The sequence below is a fragment of the Prionailurus viverrinus genome, chromosome X, assembly GCF_022837055.1.
Source record: "Prionailurus viverrinus isolate Anna chromosome X, UM_Priviv_1.0, whole genome shotgun sequence".
Lineage (NCBI taxonomy): Eukaryota > Metazoa > Chordata > Mammalia > Carnivora > Felidae > Prionailurus > Prionailurus viverrinus.
Window position 1 is genome coordinate 81,099,971 of NC_062579.1, and position 17,334 is coordinate 81,117,304.

The window sequence follows — 17,334 nt, forward strand, 5'->3', positions numbered from 1 at the left end:
AAAACCAACAGTGCGAGACTCCGCCTACTGAGCGTCCCTGGCGCCCCGGCCCTATAGGTCTTATATGGGGTCCCACATCTTTAGGAAATGGAGGAGGGAAGTACTCTCTGCTGTAGGGGCCAGAAAACCAGAAATGACCTGTATCCATAGCTCCCGACAAGGTACCAAGATCATAGATGAAAGAGGCATTTGGAGGTCAGTGAGCAGGCCTGTAGAACTGAGAGCATGGTCCCTATGCTCTCACAGACTGCTGAGGATTCAGTTTGGTCTCTCTAAAGGCAATCCTTTAGATGCAATAGTTTCCCTTTTTCTTCTTCTTCCTGGTCTTTTTTTTTTTTTTAATGTTCTTGGGTAAAGGCCAGAGGAGGTAGTAGAATATGAAATTTCATATGGTTGTGTAGACTTATAGCCTACTGAATTGTTTTTTAATTACAGTGGTTATGATTTTCCCTCTTGTTTGTAATTATTTTATGGTAAACATTATAACAAACTGTATTAGCTCCATAAATGTTTACTTAAGTTGTGTTTTGAGAACTGCTGGGGCCTTTTGCTTCTATACGTGCCTGAGTCCTCTTATCTTTGTGCATAACCTTGGGACAAGGCCCTGGTGGAAGTATTTCCTTCTTGGCATTTGTCACCATTAAACCCAAGATTTTGTCCCCTTGACATTTCCCTTGTTGTACTCCTTGCTCTCATCAGTGTTGTTAATAATTCAGTGCAGCTTTGCATACTATATCCAGGCTGATCAGGAGCAAATATAACCTAGGTATAGAAAAATCTAGATAGTTCAGTGATAGAGTTCAGAAAGCTGCTGTGTGTCTGCATACAAGTCCAGCTTGTATTGATATATAGTATACCTCCACAGGGAAGGCTGACTGGGCAGGGCCCCCTTGGCTTCTCTCTGTGAAGCCTTGCTTTGCCTACATATATTGTGTTGGGTGGAGACGCTACAAGCAGCAAAATGCTCTTGCATAAGCCCAGTGAGCAGAAGGGGGCCCCACTTCAAGACAGAGCTGGTGGCTCTCTGGGTGGAGCAGAAAGCGAGTATAAGGGGCATCTCCTTCTCAGATGGGGTCATTCAAGAGTCACTTACTCTGCACTCGCCCTGTGCCAAGTATGGTGTTAGTGGAGATTCAGAGGTAAATGAGACACAGCTCAGGCCCTCAAAGAAGGTATGGTCTAGCCAACAAACCAGATATGTCAAGAGACAAAAGCAGTACAAATGAGTGGTGATGAGGGAGGCCTGGTGTGTGGTTGGAGCAGGTGCTGTGGAGTGTGGAGAAGATGTCAGCTCTGGAAGGAGGAAGGGCAATCTAGGTGGAGAGAATAGAGAACAGAGACCTGGTGGTGAGGACAAAGTGTATGCTGGGGCCCGGGTGAGGGGGGGGATTACAAAGCAGGTCGGTGTTGTGGGAGAACAAGATGAGAGATGGAATAGTGTGAGTCGAGGCTGGAAAAGGATGAGGGACCAGGTCTTAGAGGGACTTGTGTGAAACATGAAGGGGATCTCGATACACAAGTCTGCTGTGCATTTGGAAACTGTTAAGAAAAAGGATAGGGGCTCATGCGTGACTCAGTCGGTTGAGCATCCAGCTTTCAATTTCAGCTCCAGTCGTGATCCCAGAGGTTGTGGGGTCAAGCCCCAAGTTGGGCTCCATGCTGAGCAGATTCTCTCTCTCTCTCTCCCTCCCTCCCTCTGCCCCTCCCCACTCCTCTCATGCTCTCTCTCTAAAATAAAATAAAATAAAATAAAATAAAATAAAATAAAATAAAATAAAGAAAAAGGATAGATACCATTTATTAAGTCCCTGCTATGTGCCAAGCACTTTACATATATTATCGCATATAATCCTCACAACAACCCTGTGAAATAGGTATTGTAGTTCCAGTGATGAAATGGGTTTAGGGAAGTTAAAGAAGCTCTCAGGTTACATAAGTAGTAAGTTAGGCATTTGAATTTGAACCCAGAGCTTTCAGACCTGGAAGCTTGTGCCTTTAACAATTAGGTGACTTTTTTGTAAAGTTTATTTATTCATTTTGATGGAGAGAGAGAAAGAGTGGGGGAGGGACAGAGAGAGGGAGAGAGAGAGAATCCCAAGCAGGCTCCGTGCTGTCAGCGCAGAGCCTGAGGCGGACGGGGCTCGAACTCACAAACCTGAGCTGAGCTGAAATCCATAGTTGGACGCTTAACCGACTGAGCCACCCAGGCACCCCAACAATTAGGTGACTTTTTAATGATGGGTTTATCAAACATTTATAAAGCATAACGGCTGTTTAAAGAAGATCACACACTCAAAATAAAAAGGTGCAATCAACGATTTACTAATATATTAAAAGATTTTTATTTGTAAGGAAATTGGCAAATCTGGTATAATAATTAATACTAGAATATCTGAGTTTTGGATCACCTACCATGTGTCAGGCACCGTTCTAAGTGCTTTACATGGCACCATCCAGTTTAATTTATCACCACAATCCTGTGAATTAGCTCCTACCATCATCCTCACTTAAGAGATGGGAAAACTGAGGCACAGAGAGATTATCTGGTCTATCTAAAAAATAGGTAGCTGCCCTCTAAGCCCTTACAATCCAGCTATGTTCAAGTAAGGCACACAAACAGTGATCTTCAGGCAATCCCTTTTCCCTACCATTGAAATTCAATTTTGTTAACATTTCTTAACTGGGGAAAGCAGATTATCCTTCCGGAAACTTTTCTCAATTGTCCATCACAGATTTGTAGATTATTATAGCCTGGCAAGGATTTAAAACCTGGATCAGGGGATCTTATTTGTGCCAAGGACCCCTTTGAAAGTATAGTGAAGTTTAGAACAATGTTTTCAGATACATAAGATGAAATATGTAGAATTACAAAGGAAATCAATTATATTGTTATGTTGTTATCAAAAGATTAAAAATAGAAGGTTGTGATATAGTTATATAAGTGCTTGTTATTAATGTAGTAAATGACAAGATCTAGATGCAGCTATGATAACTTCAAAGTAATGATGAGTGTAAAAGTATTTAAAGACACCTGTAATAACAGTAATGTGACAAAATACTGATTTCCACCAGTGATGAAGTCACGGGTACTGCTAATCCTACTGTGATCTGTTCTTTCTATTTGTAATGAAAAGAAATCTAAATTTCAGTTAGAGGTTGGGGAAAATAAAGACATTTTTCCATTGAAATTTATTTATCCTCTGAATTTTTAAGAATCTTTGTTCTAGACCAACCATTTATAATATTAAAATGATAGTTAACATGAATGAGCCTTTACTACATGCAAGCTACTGTTCTGGATCTTTACAACAATTTTTCATTTATCCCTCATAGTAAGCTTATGAGGTAGACTTGTTTTATGGCTCTGAAAGAGATGGAATTAATTTTCCAAGGTTACACAGCTGACAAGTGGAAGAGAATGACAAATGTATTTTCTCACAGTTCTGGAGGCTAGAAGTCTGAGATCAAGGTGTTGTAAGGGTTGGTTTTCACTGAGGCCTCTCTCCTTGCCTTCTATATGGCCATCTTCTCCCTGTGTCTTCGCATGGTCTTTCCTCTGTATACGTCTGTCCACATTTCCTTGTCTTATAAGGACATCTGTCATATTGGATTAGGATTCACCTTAATGACCTCATTAACCCTTTTAACTTAATTACCTCTTTAAAGACCCCCATCTCCAAATACAGTCACATTCTGAGGTACTGGGGGTTAGGATTTCAACATATTGGATGGGGGAGGGGTGGGCAATATAGCCCATTACAGACTCCAGCCACAAAGATTCAGATTCAGTAGGTTTGTGGTAGGGAACAGAGATTTATCATTTTAATAGGTCCCTAGGTGATTCTTGTAGGCAGGCAGGTTTAGGAACTATTATGTTCCCAACTACAAACTTTCATAGCACAGTGCTTGGTCATGGTTGGTGCTCAATAAATATTTGTTGTTTGACCAAGAAGAAATAGAATATGGAGATGAGCCCATGGGGGACATTTTCAAGAGTCCTTAAGGGTCATCAGGTAGAAGTTAAATAGTTAGGTCTCAAATAGACACCTCTGCAGATAGGGAGCTGGACCCGATGAATTCAATGTCCCATCCTTCTTCCTTTTAGTTTTTTTATACACAAAAAGAACAAGGTGCAAATTTATAAGCAAGAGTTAAGAGAACATGAACTAAGAACTGATTTGAAAGGGACAGCATTAATAAGGAAACAAAAATAAGATCCTATATATGTAGGATATTTGTGTCTGTGATTGTGTATTTACTTCTACATGGAGCTTTGCCTGTGGATATTGGAGGTGTGTGGGCGATGTTGGAATATGGAGATATACGAGCAAGGAGGATTTGTATAGAGGGGTGTGTGAATGGGCACTTGTGTCAGGTGTCTTGATCTCATTTGAGGGCCACTTTACATAGAGCTCAAGAAATGGTTACCATTTTAATAATTAAAAATTTTTAACAGTTTTATTTATTGTTGAGAGAAAGAGAGACAGACAGACAGTGAGTGGGGGAGGGGCAGAGAGAGAGGGAGACACAGAATCCGAAGCAGGCTCAAGCCCTGCTTGAACCCACGAACCTCAAAATCATGACCTGAGCCGAAATCGGATGCTTAACCGACTGAACCACTCAGGTGCCCCTTAACAATTTTTTAAAAATAGTAGTAGTAGTAGTAGTAGTAGTAGTAGTAATATAAGGCCGTGGTACTCAAAGAATCTGTAGTTTTTTTAGATATTCTTTAAACACTGGTTTTACTATAGTTTGGTTTTCTATCCCTCTATTACAACTTGGATTTGCTTTACTCAGATTTGACATATATTTCTCTTGGTGGAATTAAAATATATCCCCCCTATAGAAGAATTTTAGATGGAGTACTGACAGTGGTTACTTCTAACGAAGGGGTGGGGTTAGGGAGGGTGAAAGGAGTAAAGGCAAGGGACTTTCTAGTTTTATCATGTGCCAAAAAATTAGTATGTTTTACTATATAAATTAAATAATTTTATTATTAAAGTAACAAGATTATTTTTTGTAATTTAAAATCTTTTTTTAAAGTTTATTCATTTTGAGAGAGAGAGAGAGAGAGAGAGAGAGAGAGAGAAAGCATGCACAAGCAGGGGAGGGGCAGAGAGAAAGGGAGAGGGAGGGAGGGAGAGAGAGAGAGAGAGAGAGAGAGAGAGAGAGAATCCCAAGCAGGCTCCCCACTGTCAGCACAGCCCTGATATGGGGCTCAAACTCACAAACCATGAGATCATGACCTGAGCCAAAATCAAGAGTTGACATGAGCGTCTGGTTAAGCATCTGACTTTGGCTCAGGTCATGATCTCACGGTTCATGAGCTGGAATCTGCATCAGGCTCTCTGCTATGAACGCAGAGCTCACTTCTGGATCCTCTGTCTCCCTCTCTCTCTGCTCCTCCCCTGCTTGTGCTCTCTCTCTCTCTCTCTCTCTCTCTCTCTCTCAAAAATAGATAAATAAAAAGAGTCAGACACTTAACCAACTGAGCCCCCAGGTGCCCCAATACAAGGTTATTTTAGAAAACAGCTGGTGTGAGATGGTGTGAAGAAGCCTCCAAATTTACTCACAATTCTGCCAGCCAAGAGCAACTTTTATCTTACTTAGCCTCCCTCTTTGCAGAACTGTGTCATGGAGGTCATATGTTATCACATCCTAATATCCACAGCGCATTGTCTTCTGGAGCTCAAGGTCTCGTGAGAGAAAGAGAGAGAGAGAGAGAGAGAGAGAGAGAGAGAGAGAGGAAGAGTGGCTTCCCAGAAGAGGTGATGTCTGGATTGAGACTTAAAGATGCATTGCGAGGGCTGAGCCCATTTTCTAGTGCCTAGTAAGCATTTGCATAATGCGATGGTGGATATAAAACACTTAGTGGCTAGCACATAGTAAGAGCTAGACCTTATTATTACCTGACCCTTTCAAACAGATTTGAATGGCAACTTGTGTTCGCTATGAGGAGTAATTGAGATAATGCATGTAAAGTACTAAAGATAGTGCCTGGCATCTAATATGTACACGGTACATGGCGGCAGTTTATAGCGTTGTTTGTTGGTAGTGGTTTTATTATTTTGGGATTCTACTGGATTGAGATGGAATCTTCTGTCTCTGATCTTCTGTTGTTTGACTCTGGAGTTTGTCCTGTTACATTATTTCCTTTTCTTTATTTTTTTATTTAAAAATTTAAAAATATTTTGTTTTTGAGAGAGGGACAGACAGACAGAGCTCGAGTGGAGGAGGGGCAGAGGGAGAGCAAGACACAATCTGAAGCAGGCTCCAGGCTCTGAGCTGTCAGCACAGAGCCCGATGTGGGGCCTGAACCCAGGAACCACTGTGAGATCATAACCTGAGCTGAAGTTGGATGCTTAACCGACTGAGCCACCCAGGTGCCCCTGTTCTGTTACATTAAGATATGATGTCTCCAAGTATGCTTATGTTCGGAGCTCTTTTCCTCACAACAACCACTGGCTAACCACCACTGCCACTATCACCAGCCACATGGTGTGCTCCTGTTGTAATCTCCAAAAGCATACAGAACCTATTGGAGCTTGATGGTAGAAGTGGAGCAGACCCCTGGTTTGCCTTAGAAAATATTTTTTGTATACTAAAGAGATAGTTTCTGGGTTTCTGATTAGTACAGCTCCTGTATTGCTGAAGACAGATGGTAGAAGTGAATCAAAAGCTTTCCCCATCTTTTGGGGGCACTTTCATTATTCTGGACCAGAGGGTAGAGCGTACATAAGCTGCAAGTGTGCTCCTCAGTCCCACCACATCTCCCCACAAAAGCCAAGAGCAACTCCTTCCTCACCAGCAGCTGGCGGTCACTTTTTCCCAGGGTCCCTAGTTAGTGCAACTCTTAGGGTTTTTGCAGAGCTTTGCGGGTATTCTAATGGGAATTTGTAATGTTTATTTATTTTGAGACGGAGAGAGGGAGAGAGAGAGAGAGAGAGAGAGAGAACAAGTGAAGGAGGAGCAGAGAGAGAAGGAGAGAGTGAGAATCCCAAGCAAGCTCTGCTCCACCAGTGCAGAGACTGATGCGAGGCTTGAACCCACAAACCATGAGATCATGACCTGAGCTGAAACCAAGAGTCAGCTTAACCAACTGAGCCACACAGGTGCCGCTCTAATGGGCATTTGTAAATGGTGGGTATCAGAGATTGCTAGAGATTGCCACCCTATTAACCCAGAGTGCCCTGAATATAATCAATCTTCTCACTAAAGACTTCAGTAAGAAGGCACAGAAGACCTTTGTTTTTTCCATGGTCCTTTGTGAACTAGCTTTCCACCCCTCCATCCTGATGATCCTGTTTTCGGGAGTCATCTCTGTTCACCCAATACAGGAGTCCTCTGCCTTTTTGTAAGGAAAAACTGTGCTGAACTTTCCTGAGGCTTTGATCTCCTCTGGCGAGAGGGAGGTTAAGGGTAGAAGGAAGCTGAATGAACCTAGGGGCTGCCCGTCAGGGTGTGGGAGTGAGGAGGGTTGGGGGGCAGGGACACTATTTTCTGTCTTCCCCTCTGAGCTGCTAACCCAGGCACATTACAGAGCGCAGGGCAGGAGGAAGGTGACTACCTTGAAGAGATAACTTGTAAGACTTCCATGTTGCTTGTAGATCCCAAGCTACTGATTAGGGACCCCTGACCTAATATAGCAGAAAAATGGTTTGTGTTGTTGTTGCTGCTGGTTTTTAATATCCTTCCCAATGTGTATGTCCCTTCCTGTATTAGCTTTCTGAATCTTGATACTGTGCACTCAGATTGATCTCTTAGCCCTACTTTCCACTCCTTGGGCCATTTTCATTTACATTTCAGCCACCTCTGGAATTCTGGACCTGGTTTATCTAGTCCTTTGTCACCACTCCATATGTGGACATAAAGGCAGCCTCCAACTTGTACATAGGCTAAGATCTCAAAGTTCATTCCGAAGTCGGTTGTTTGGAAGGAGACATGCATTTTTCTATAGAAGAAAAAAAGAAAAAAAATGTTATAAATATTAGTTACAGTTTCAGACCAGCCCATTATATATATATATATATATATATATATATACACATATATATATATTCCATCCCACTATATATATTAGAAGTGTGTATAATATATATATTGTATATTATATAATATTATATATATAATAATATATAATATTATATAATATATTAATATATATAATATTAGTTATTATATATATATTAGTTATATATATATATTAGTTATAATATTAGTTATAATATAACTAATATTAGTTACAGTTTCAGACCAGCCCACTCTGACAGCACAGAGCCTGAAGCCTGCTTCAGACCCTCTGTCTCCCTCTCTCTTTCCCCCTCCCCCGCTCACACTCTGTCTCTCTGTCTCTCTCTCAAAAGTAAACTAAAAAAACATTAAAATTTTAAAAAATGTGGGCCATTTTCAAGGAAAAGTTAGAAAATCTTGGTTATCCAGCTAAAACAGGAAGAGAATCCAAGGGAATAAGAAATGCTTTAGCCTTATTGCTGGCTGGAGCTGGAGTCAAGGAAGTTGAATTGGATGAGGTAGATGAAGCTTTCATGGAGGCTCTCTAGGGGACTTCTGATGACTTTGCAAGGTTGCAGAGGGTCACAACACTAGTTCTTTATTATTTCTAATTTCACTTCAAAACTGATGGCTTTCAGGGTGCCTGGATGAGTCAGTCTTGGTTTTGGCTCGGGTCTCACAGTTCATGAGTTCAAGCCCCACATGGTGGCACAGAGCCTGCTTGGGATTCTCTCTCTCTCTCTCTCTCTCTCTCTCTCTCTCTCTCTGTCCTTCCCTCACTTGTGTCCCCTCTCTCAAAATAAATAAATAAACATTTTTAAAAAACTGATGGCTTTCAGGTGTGGCTGGCTGGCTCAGTTGGGGGAGCATTCAACTCTTGTTCTCAAGATCCTGAGTTCGAGCCCCATGTTGGAGGTGGAGCCTATTAAAAAAAAACAAAACTGATGGCTTTCAGTAATCATAACTACCATATACTGGGCTCCTACTGTGTGACAATTCACATACCTGCTCCTCATTTGATCCTCACAATAGCACTCTAAAGTAAATACTATAATGACCTTTATTTTACAGACCAGGAGACTGGGTTTCAGAAAGGTCAGTGAACTTGACGAAGGTTATTAGGTACAATTGAAAAGAAAGCCAGTGGTTTCCCATTCCCCAGCCCCATGCTTTTACGGTGTGTACCCAGCCACCCTTTTCTTTCCCTTGTCAGGAGGTACGTTATGAGCATTACTCCTAGGGCTATCAGCCATGATTGGAGTTGTTTGTTAGCTCATATAGGAAATGAAGAACGAAGAAGTCAAGAGAGGTGAAGGGAGGGAGGAAAGGATGGAGGAAGGGAAAGGTTTTAGCTAGGGAGAAGCTCAATGAAGAACCCCAGATACAGAAGTGCTTCTCAAACTGTACTGTGCATATAAATCACCTGATGCCAGCAGTGCAGATTATTCTTCAGCAGGTCTGGGGAGGAGCCTGAGATTCCTGCTTTCCTAACAGGCTCCTGGGTGCCCCTGCTCCTGTTGGTCCAGGGCAACACTTTAAATAGCAAGGCCGTATAGCGTAAATGATAAACAAAAAAATCAGACATCGTTAACATCCCGTTCTTAAATTTTTTCAATGTTTATTTATTTTTGAGGGGGGTGGAGAGAGAGAGAGAGAGAGAGAGAGAGAGAGAGAGAGAATCTGAAGCAGGCTCCAGGCTCTGAGCTGTCAGCACAGAGCTGGACGCGGGGCTCGAACTCACAAAACATGAGAGCATGACCTGAGCCTAAGTCCATCACTTCACTGACTAAGCCAGCCAGGTGCCCCGTTACCCCGTTCTTAATTTAATCAGGATCAGCTTGTACACTGAACAGTCACTTTATTATTCTCTTTTCTCCTGTAGGCTGTCCCAGGCCACTGTCTCTGCTTCGGGTCTGCCTGTCTGTTTCAGCTTATGCCCACCTGCGCTTTTAAATCCAGGTGTTAAAGACATATGAGCATCTTCTGCCACTCTGAGCTCTAAGCAGCCTTAATCAGGCATTAGTTTCTCTTGGTACCAGCTAGATCTCTGGCCATGGGGTTCCAGGTCTCAACAGCTGCTCCCAGCTATCTTTCTACCACTAGGAACAGGCTTTATAAAGGTAAAGCGTGTAACACTACTGTCCCAGTTCTTTCTAATTTCCTTTCTCAGAGCTGCTGCCTTCATTTGCAGCCAGAAACAACCTGGCTTATTTTTTTGGCAGAGTTGAAATAATACCAAGCATTAGTCTAAGGCAGCCATTGGAAAGGCTCTTCACAGAGTCTTCCCGCCAATTCCAAAAGGCCAGTAAAATTTATTTCCTGGAAGCTTATTTGCCCTACCTTGCCACTGTCTCTCTTCCCTCCCCCCAGGATTTTGATCATGATCCTTTTGAGCCATTCTTCAAATTTTTCTTCTATTTTTAGAGTCTCTGACTCATTCTTCCCCCATAGCAAAAGTCAGGGAGGGCCTTCTGTTCTAGCCAAGCTCTCCTTTTTAAAGTTGGAAATAGTCTTTCACAGTGTCTACAAATCAACTTGATGATTGGTGGTGCACAATGACTGGATTGCTTTTCCATCTTCTCTCTCTGTGTGTCCTTTCTAATTCCCCTTTTAGGTAGTGTTTGTCCAGCCTCCACTTGAGTACACTAGATAAGTTCACATTTCATGATTGGATAAATGAAAAGCTGTACTGAAAAGGACTTGCAATCTTTCCTTTGTGACTTCTATCCATTAATTTTACTTTAACCGTATGGAGCAGAAAGAATCCTTCAAATGTTTCATGATGGCTGTCATATTTTCTTTTAACCATCTCTTAGCCCAGTTCCTAATCAGTCCTCAGTAGTTTCTTGACCCCTATCTAGATGCACCTTAAAATAAGGCACCTAGAAATGGATATACCGCTCCATACTCATTGGTGCTGAGTACATTTGGACCGTTCCTTCCTGTGACCTTCTAATACAATTTTACGATTATGTTGGCTTAAAAAAAAGTCATCTTGGGGCACCTGGGTGGCTCAGTGCATTAAGCATCTGACTTCAGCTCAGGTCATGACCTCACAATTCATGAGTTCGAGCCCCACATCAGGCCCTGTGCTGACAGTTTGGAGCCTGGAGCCTGCTTCAGATTCTGTGTCTCCTCTCTCTCTGCCACTTCCCACACTCGCACTCTGCCTCTCTCTCTCTCTCTCTCAAAAATAAATAAACATTAAAAAAAAAGTCATCTCTTCACATATATTGAGCATCTACCTTGGGTCAGATACAGTACCTAACATCTACTAAGCAACCTGTCCAAAGGTTCAGTGGTAGAGGGTCTCTGTTCTCTCTTACCCCATCGGGCCAGGAGACAGCATATAGCTAACCTCTTCCAATACTTCTTCCTGTTGTCTACCACCCTCCAGGTCTCTCACTTATTGACGACCTCAGCACCTCACTTATTGTCTCCCCAACTCTGGTTACCATCCTGAGTGACTTTAATGACTCATCTAAAGCTTCATCCTTTCTTCCTTTTTGTTTTTTAAAGTTTACTTATTTAAGCAATCTCTACACCCAATGTGGGGCTCAAACCCACAATCCCAAGATCAAGAGCTGCATGCTCTATGGACTGAGCCAGCCAGGTGCCCCCAAGCTTCATCCTTTCAATCATTTTCACCTCCAATCCACTTCACCAACCAATTCCCATGATCTACTTTATTTTCAGCAGAAGACCTCACCACTTATTTCATTATGCAAATCAAAGCCATCAGATGCTCACTTTTATTTTCCTGCCCTGACCCCACCCTGCCATATAGTTGCTTCCCTACACATCCTAATCTCCTTCTCTTTTTTCTTTCTTTTCTTTCTACTTTTTTTCTTTTTCTTTTTCCTTTTTTTTTTTTTTTTTTTTTTTTTTTGCCTTGCAGGAATAGGCCTAGCTTGTCCAGTTCAAGGCTAAGCCATGTATTTATGCTTCAGAGCCCATTCTCTCCCATCTCCTTGGAGACTTTTCTCCATTGGTTATCCCTTTTCTCATCTGTATCCTCAACCACTCTTTCTCTTTTTACTGGCTGCTTCCCATTGGCATTTAGATATGCTTGACTTTCTCACATTCAAAGGAAAAAAAAACAAGCATAATTCTTCTTCAACTCTGTTCCCAACTGGTGCTCACCCTACTTCTTTCCTTCCGTGATCACAGAAGCTTTTCAAACACAGCAGTCTACACTTGGTGTCTCCATTTCCTCACCTTCCATTCCAAACTCAGCCCTGCCCTTTCCCCCACAGTCTGGCTTTTCTGACCCCAGAACACCACTCTTACTGCTCTTGTTGAGGAAACCAATGACATCCTGATTGCCAAACCCAGCAAACAATTTTAAGTCTTTATTTTCCTGGAGCTCTCTCTGCTGCATTTAACATAAATGAATGCTCTCACTCCACTTCCATCCTCATGCCTCTCTTGAAAGTGCCTACACTTTGGCTCTGGTCATGCTGTTCCTCTCCTGACTCTTCTCGTTCCTCTTGGTTATTCCTTCCTGTTTTCCTTTCTGGACTCTTCCTCTGCCACCCCTTCAATGCTGCTCTTTCCCAGGATTCTTCTCATTCTATACCTTTCCTTGGGTCATCTTATCCATCCCCATGTTTTTACCTACTTTGCTGTTCACTCCCTGATCTATATTTATAGCCTCAGATCTCTCTCATGAGCTCCAAACCTGAATATTCAATTGTGACTAAACATATAGGACATGGTATGTTCCACAGGTACCTCAAAACTAAGCTCAGTATGTCACAAATTCATCTTCCTTACTCATATCTGCCTCCCCCCCATCCATCCCACTACCACCATTTTGGTGATGCAGACTCTTATCCACACAGTTGTCCCGACCTGAAACTTAGGAGTCACCCAAGACTCTTCATTCAACCAGTTGCCAAGAGTTGTTAAACTCTATCTTCTAAGTATCTGGTGTGTCTTTTCTTTATGTTACTACAGAGTACTAGTCCAGACTCTCCATCACCTTTCTTTAAGCTATTTAAATAGCTTCTCAACTGGTCTCCTGCCTCTTGACCTACTCCCCTTTATTTTTCAAACATTTTTAATGTTTATTTATTTATTTTGAGAAAGAGAGAAAACACAAGTGGGGGAGGGGCAAAGAGGAGAGACAGAATCCCAAGCGGCTCTGCACCATCAGCACAGAGCCTGATGTGGGGCTTGAACTCACGAACCATGAGATCATGACCTGAGCTGAGATCAAGAGTCAGAGGCTTAACAAACTGAGCCACCCAGGCTCCCTGGCCTATTCCCCATCTAATCTGCTCTCCATATTGGTGCTAGAATTGGTTTTCTGTAATGCAAATCAGATCACATCATTCCTCTGCTTCAGGCCTTAGCATGACTCCCCACTATTTACTGGTAGTGTCCAAGCTGCTCTATATGCCTTTATAAAGCCTTTCATAACCTGGCCCTGCCTACCCTTCCAGTCTTATCTCCTATAATATTTTCCTTGTCCTCCTACCCAAATAATACCAAACTGAACACCCCATTAAGCTTTCATGCCTTTGTACATACGGTTCTGCCGAGAATGACCCCTTGTCTTCCAGCCAAACTTATTCAAGTTTCAAAATTGAGCTTGGAGTGTGTCAAGATAGTTACACAAGAAACTAACAGTAATTTGCCTCTGCAGAGAAGTGGGTGGCTGGGGCAAAGGGGTAGGAGGCCAACTTCAGACTCCCTCCCGTTTCTCATTCTTTTCTACATTTCCTATTTTGCACCAGAAATGTGAATTGGCTACTTGAAACATAAATACAATGTGATCCTTTTTTTAAGGAGACTTAGGGATCCTATCTTATAGAAAGTGGTCTCCCTCTCATCCTTTCCCTTCTGTGATTTTACCTCCTTTCTTTGTGTTACTTCTGGGTCTAGTACATGCTCATGTAAGTGAAATAATCACATTTGTTGTAATTGATCTTTTACGTCATCTGTCTCTCCAGACTGCGAGCTCCTTGAGGGCAGAAGCTGTCTGTGGCTATTTCCCAAGAATCTGGCATGGTGCTCCATAAATGTTTATCAAGCCAAAGAAAAAATGAATGAAGAAATGAAATACGGGATGCCCCAATTGTAAAACAGGGCTCCCAAACCTGTGTCTTTCCAAATCTCCCTCACTTTGTTCTTTTGCCTTGTGTTGAATCTAAAAGTAATAATTTACATATATTAAGTATTATCCATCACCTTGTCAGTTTGGATTTAGCATCATCCAAGGCTGCCCAGATCCATTCAAAATCCCTCCTACCTTGAATCATTGGAAGATTTCATCGGTATTTATATGTCTTATTCCGGGTCACTGAATTACAGAATGGAATACTTTGTCCAACACATGCTGTTTATTGAACACCTACAATGTGTTAAGCATTGTGCCAGGTGCTTTTTACACTTGACACTGTCACAGCATTTGCTGAGAGGTAGATATTTTGATCCCCAGTTTACAGATGTGGAAATTGACATTAGTATGGTTAAGCACTTTGCCCAAGGTTACATTTCTAGTAAGTGGTGAAGCTGGGATTTGAACTGAGGTCTTTTGACTTCAAAATTTTGACTTCAAAAATCAATTTGACTTCAAAATTGATTCATAACACTACACTGACAGAAAGGGGCCTCCCCACTGCCTGACCATTCTGCAAGGGGTTCTTCAACGTTGGCTTGAAGCTCTTGGTGCCTAGTGCTCACTGCTCACCAAGGCAGTCCCTTCCATCTCAGGCAGTTTTGACCGTTTTAAAAGCTCTTGTTTGTAGGAAGCCAAAATTATAAATGAGCTGAACAAGACACAACCAAGAATAGAGCCTTTTGGCTCCCTGCTAGAACTTCCCTTTTGGTCTGACACCAAGCCATTAGTTTACTCAACTAGTTACAGACTCATCCCAACAAACACCTGGAGCACACAGCCTATATTTTTCCATCTCGTCTACAAGAAAATTATGGGAAACTTTGTCCAATGCCTGGATAAAATGCAACCCGCTATAGCTATCACATTCTCTGATCTGCCAATCTAGTAACCAGATTAAAAAAAAAAAAAGAAATGAAGCCTGGGAGGGATATTTGTTTTTAACAGCGCAATTTGTCAATGACTCAAAGTAATGAGTTTCTAGTTGCAGACTTTCAGACATCATTGAGAGGCTGTCAGGAAGATGGTTTTTGGGCAGTGGGCTTCCCAATGCTCTTCAAATGACATCTAAATAGGCAGGGCCCACCATTTTCATTGCTTTGAATTGTACAGCACTGTTGTATGCACCTGGTTTTTATTTAGGCTTCTATTTCAGTTTTCGATTTTATTTTTCTTTGACTGTGTTCTGCCCTTGCACATGTTTTCTCTGTCTGGTTCATTCCTGAAATTTCTACATCCTCCTTCCAAACACACACACACACACACACACACACACACACACACACTCACCCTCCTTGTCTGTTGAGAGTCAGTGCATATGCAGCTCCCCCCCTCTGGAAGCCTTCTCTGATGCCCCCACGCTTGGTAACTGCTTCTCCTCTGTGACGTAGTAGGAAGTGCACAAGGTGACCATCACAGAGCAGATCCCCAGGAAATGTTAGTTCCCTTCTCCCTTTCGCCTTTATATAATTCTACAACAGTGTTGATCACACCATATTGTATTTTCTTGTTTACTTGTCTGGCTTCATCACTCAATTTTGAACGTACAAGTTCATTCATTTGACAGATATTTATTGCATGTCTACTGTGTGTGCAGATCGTTGCTCATGCTTAGTGCTGGGGGTACAATAATTTCTGAAAATCGTAAGTTCACCATGTCTTTTTCATTGTTGTATTCATAGCACCTAGCATAGTGCATGGCAAATAAAGAGTGTTCATTAAGTGTTTAAGAGAAAGCGTTTCCTCAGCAGAGTTCCTCCAAGTGTGGTCCTTGCACTACTTGCATCTGGAGGGGTGCAGTTTAGATGTTAAATGTCAGTTCCTGGATCTTGCTCTGGATCTACTCAGTCAGAGCTTTGTGGCAGTATCAGTATCATAGACAATGACATTTATCTGATTATTGATATTGATAATATCAATATCAATGATTATTGATAATAGATCTACCAAGTCAGAATCTCTGAAGGTTGGGCTGCAAGAATCTACATTTCCATCTAGTAGTGCGGGTATTTCTTGCGCAATAAAATTTGGGAACTGTTGCAAAATGGGGGGTGTGTGGAGCTAATGGCTATTTTTGGAAAGTGTAGCTAAAACCGATTGAATCATTCTTAATGCCTCTGACTGGGGTAGGAAAATTTAGTAAAGGCGGAAAAGGGCATTAGTTAAAATTCTCTGGGGAGGTTTTTGAAATAGATGGACTAGTCTAAGATGAAAAGTGGAATTATTGCTAATAAAATCTAATCTTAATTTAGGTCAAATTTATGATGCCAGAATGTTTTCATTTTTATAGAGCTACATGTATACTTGATAGTGTATATAGATAGATAGATAGATAGATAGAGAGATAGAGAGACTTTTGTCTAACCTAACAATACCATATATTGATTCCCATATTACAGACTTGAATCATAAATTTGTTATTTTAAACTATGACAGGGTATATTACAATTGTATTTGTGCTTTGGCCCGGATTATATATATGATTTACCTGATGCCTAGTCTTTGATCACGGATGATAGTAGTGCTCATTCTCCATGAAACTTTGATCTGTTTTACCGTTTTGTGCCATATTTTTCCATAGCATTCTGTTATTAAATTGTTCTTTGGTAATAGATTAGGTATGTAAGATCTGAGTTAATCAAAGGCACCATAACATCCCTTTAAAGAAGACTTGCAAAGTTGCATTTTATGACCTTGCTCCTGGGGCCTGGAACTTTCTATTTTAAGTTTGCCTTGACATGATCCTCATAGTCAAGAGCTGAGGTGTCTATGCGTCAGGGCACAAACCTTTTAAATATACCAGGTTTCTGTTTCTGCTTCCTTCCTTGTAACTTTACTTTTTTAACAATTTAATTTAGGGTTTTGTTAGCGGTGTCACTGCTGCCAAGATGGACCACAAGCCACTGCCCTCACGGCGCCCATTAGGCACCATGTCCAATGACCTGAGACTTCTGTGCAGCAATCCCTCCTTGGAGCTGAGTGAGTACCGGGACCAGCAGTTCGGTGGCAATAATGATGAGCAGGAGAAATTACTGAAAGAAAGCTTCACACTTTATGTGGGGATCTTTCCTTTTATACTACGGAAGAGCAAATATATGAGCTCTTTAGTAGATGTGGTGATGTCAAGAATATGTTTATGGGCCTGGATAAAATTAAGAAAATGGCATGTGGTTTCTGTTTTGTAGAATACCATAACAGAT

At 41.6% G+C, this 17,334-nt stretch overlaps 1 protein-coding gene across 3 annotated transcripts in view; it reads left to right on the top strand.

The window, feature by feature from the left end:
- Window positions 1-50: 50 nt before the first annotated feature.
- The window catches only part of MID2 (midline 2), a 146,794-nt gene continuing 129,510 nt past the window's right edge, over window positions 51-17,334 (top strand). The window contains exons 1-2 of one of the 3 annotated variants that reach the window (XM_047844287.1): window positions 51-195; window positions 16,993-17,113. In XM_047844287.1, coding sequence (XP_047700243.1) covers window positions 17,023-17,113 — 91 coding nt within the window. In that variant the 5' untranslated portion in view covers window positions 51-195; window positions 16,993-17,022. The remainder of the gene's footprint in view (window positions 196-16,992; window positions 17,114-17,334) is intronic. The other 2 variants (XM_047844292.1, XM_047844288.1) reach the window with 2 other exon arrangements.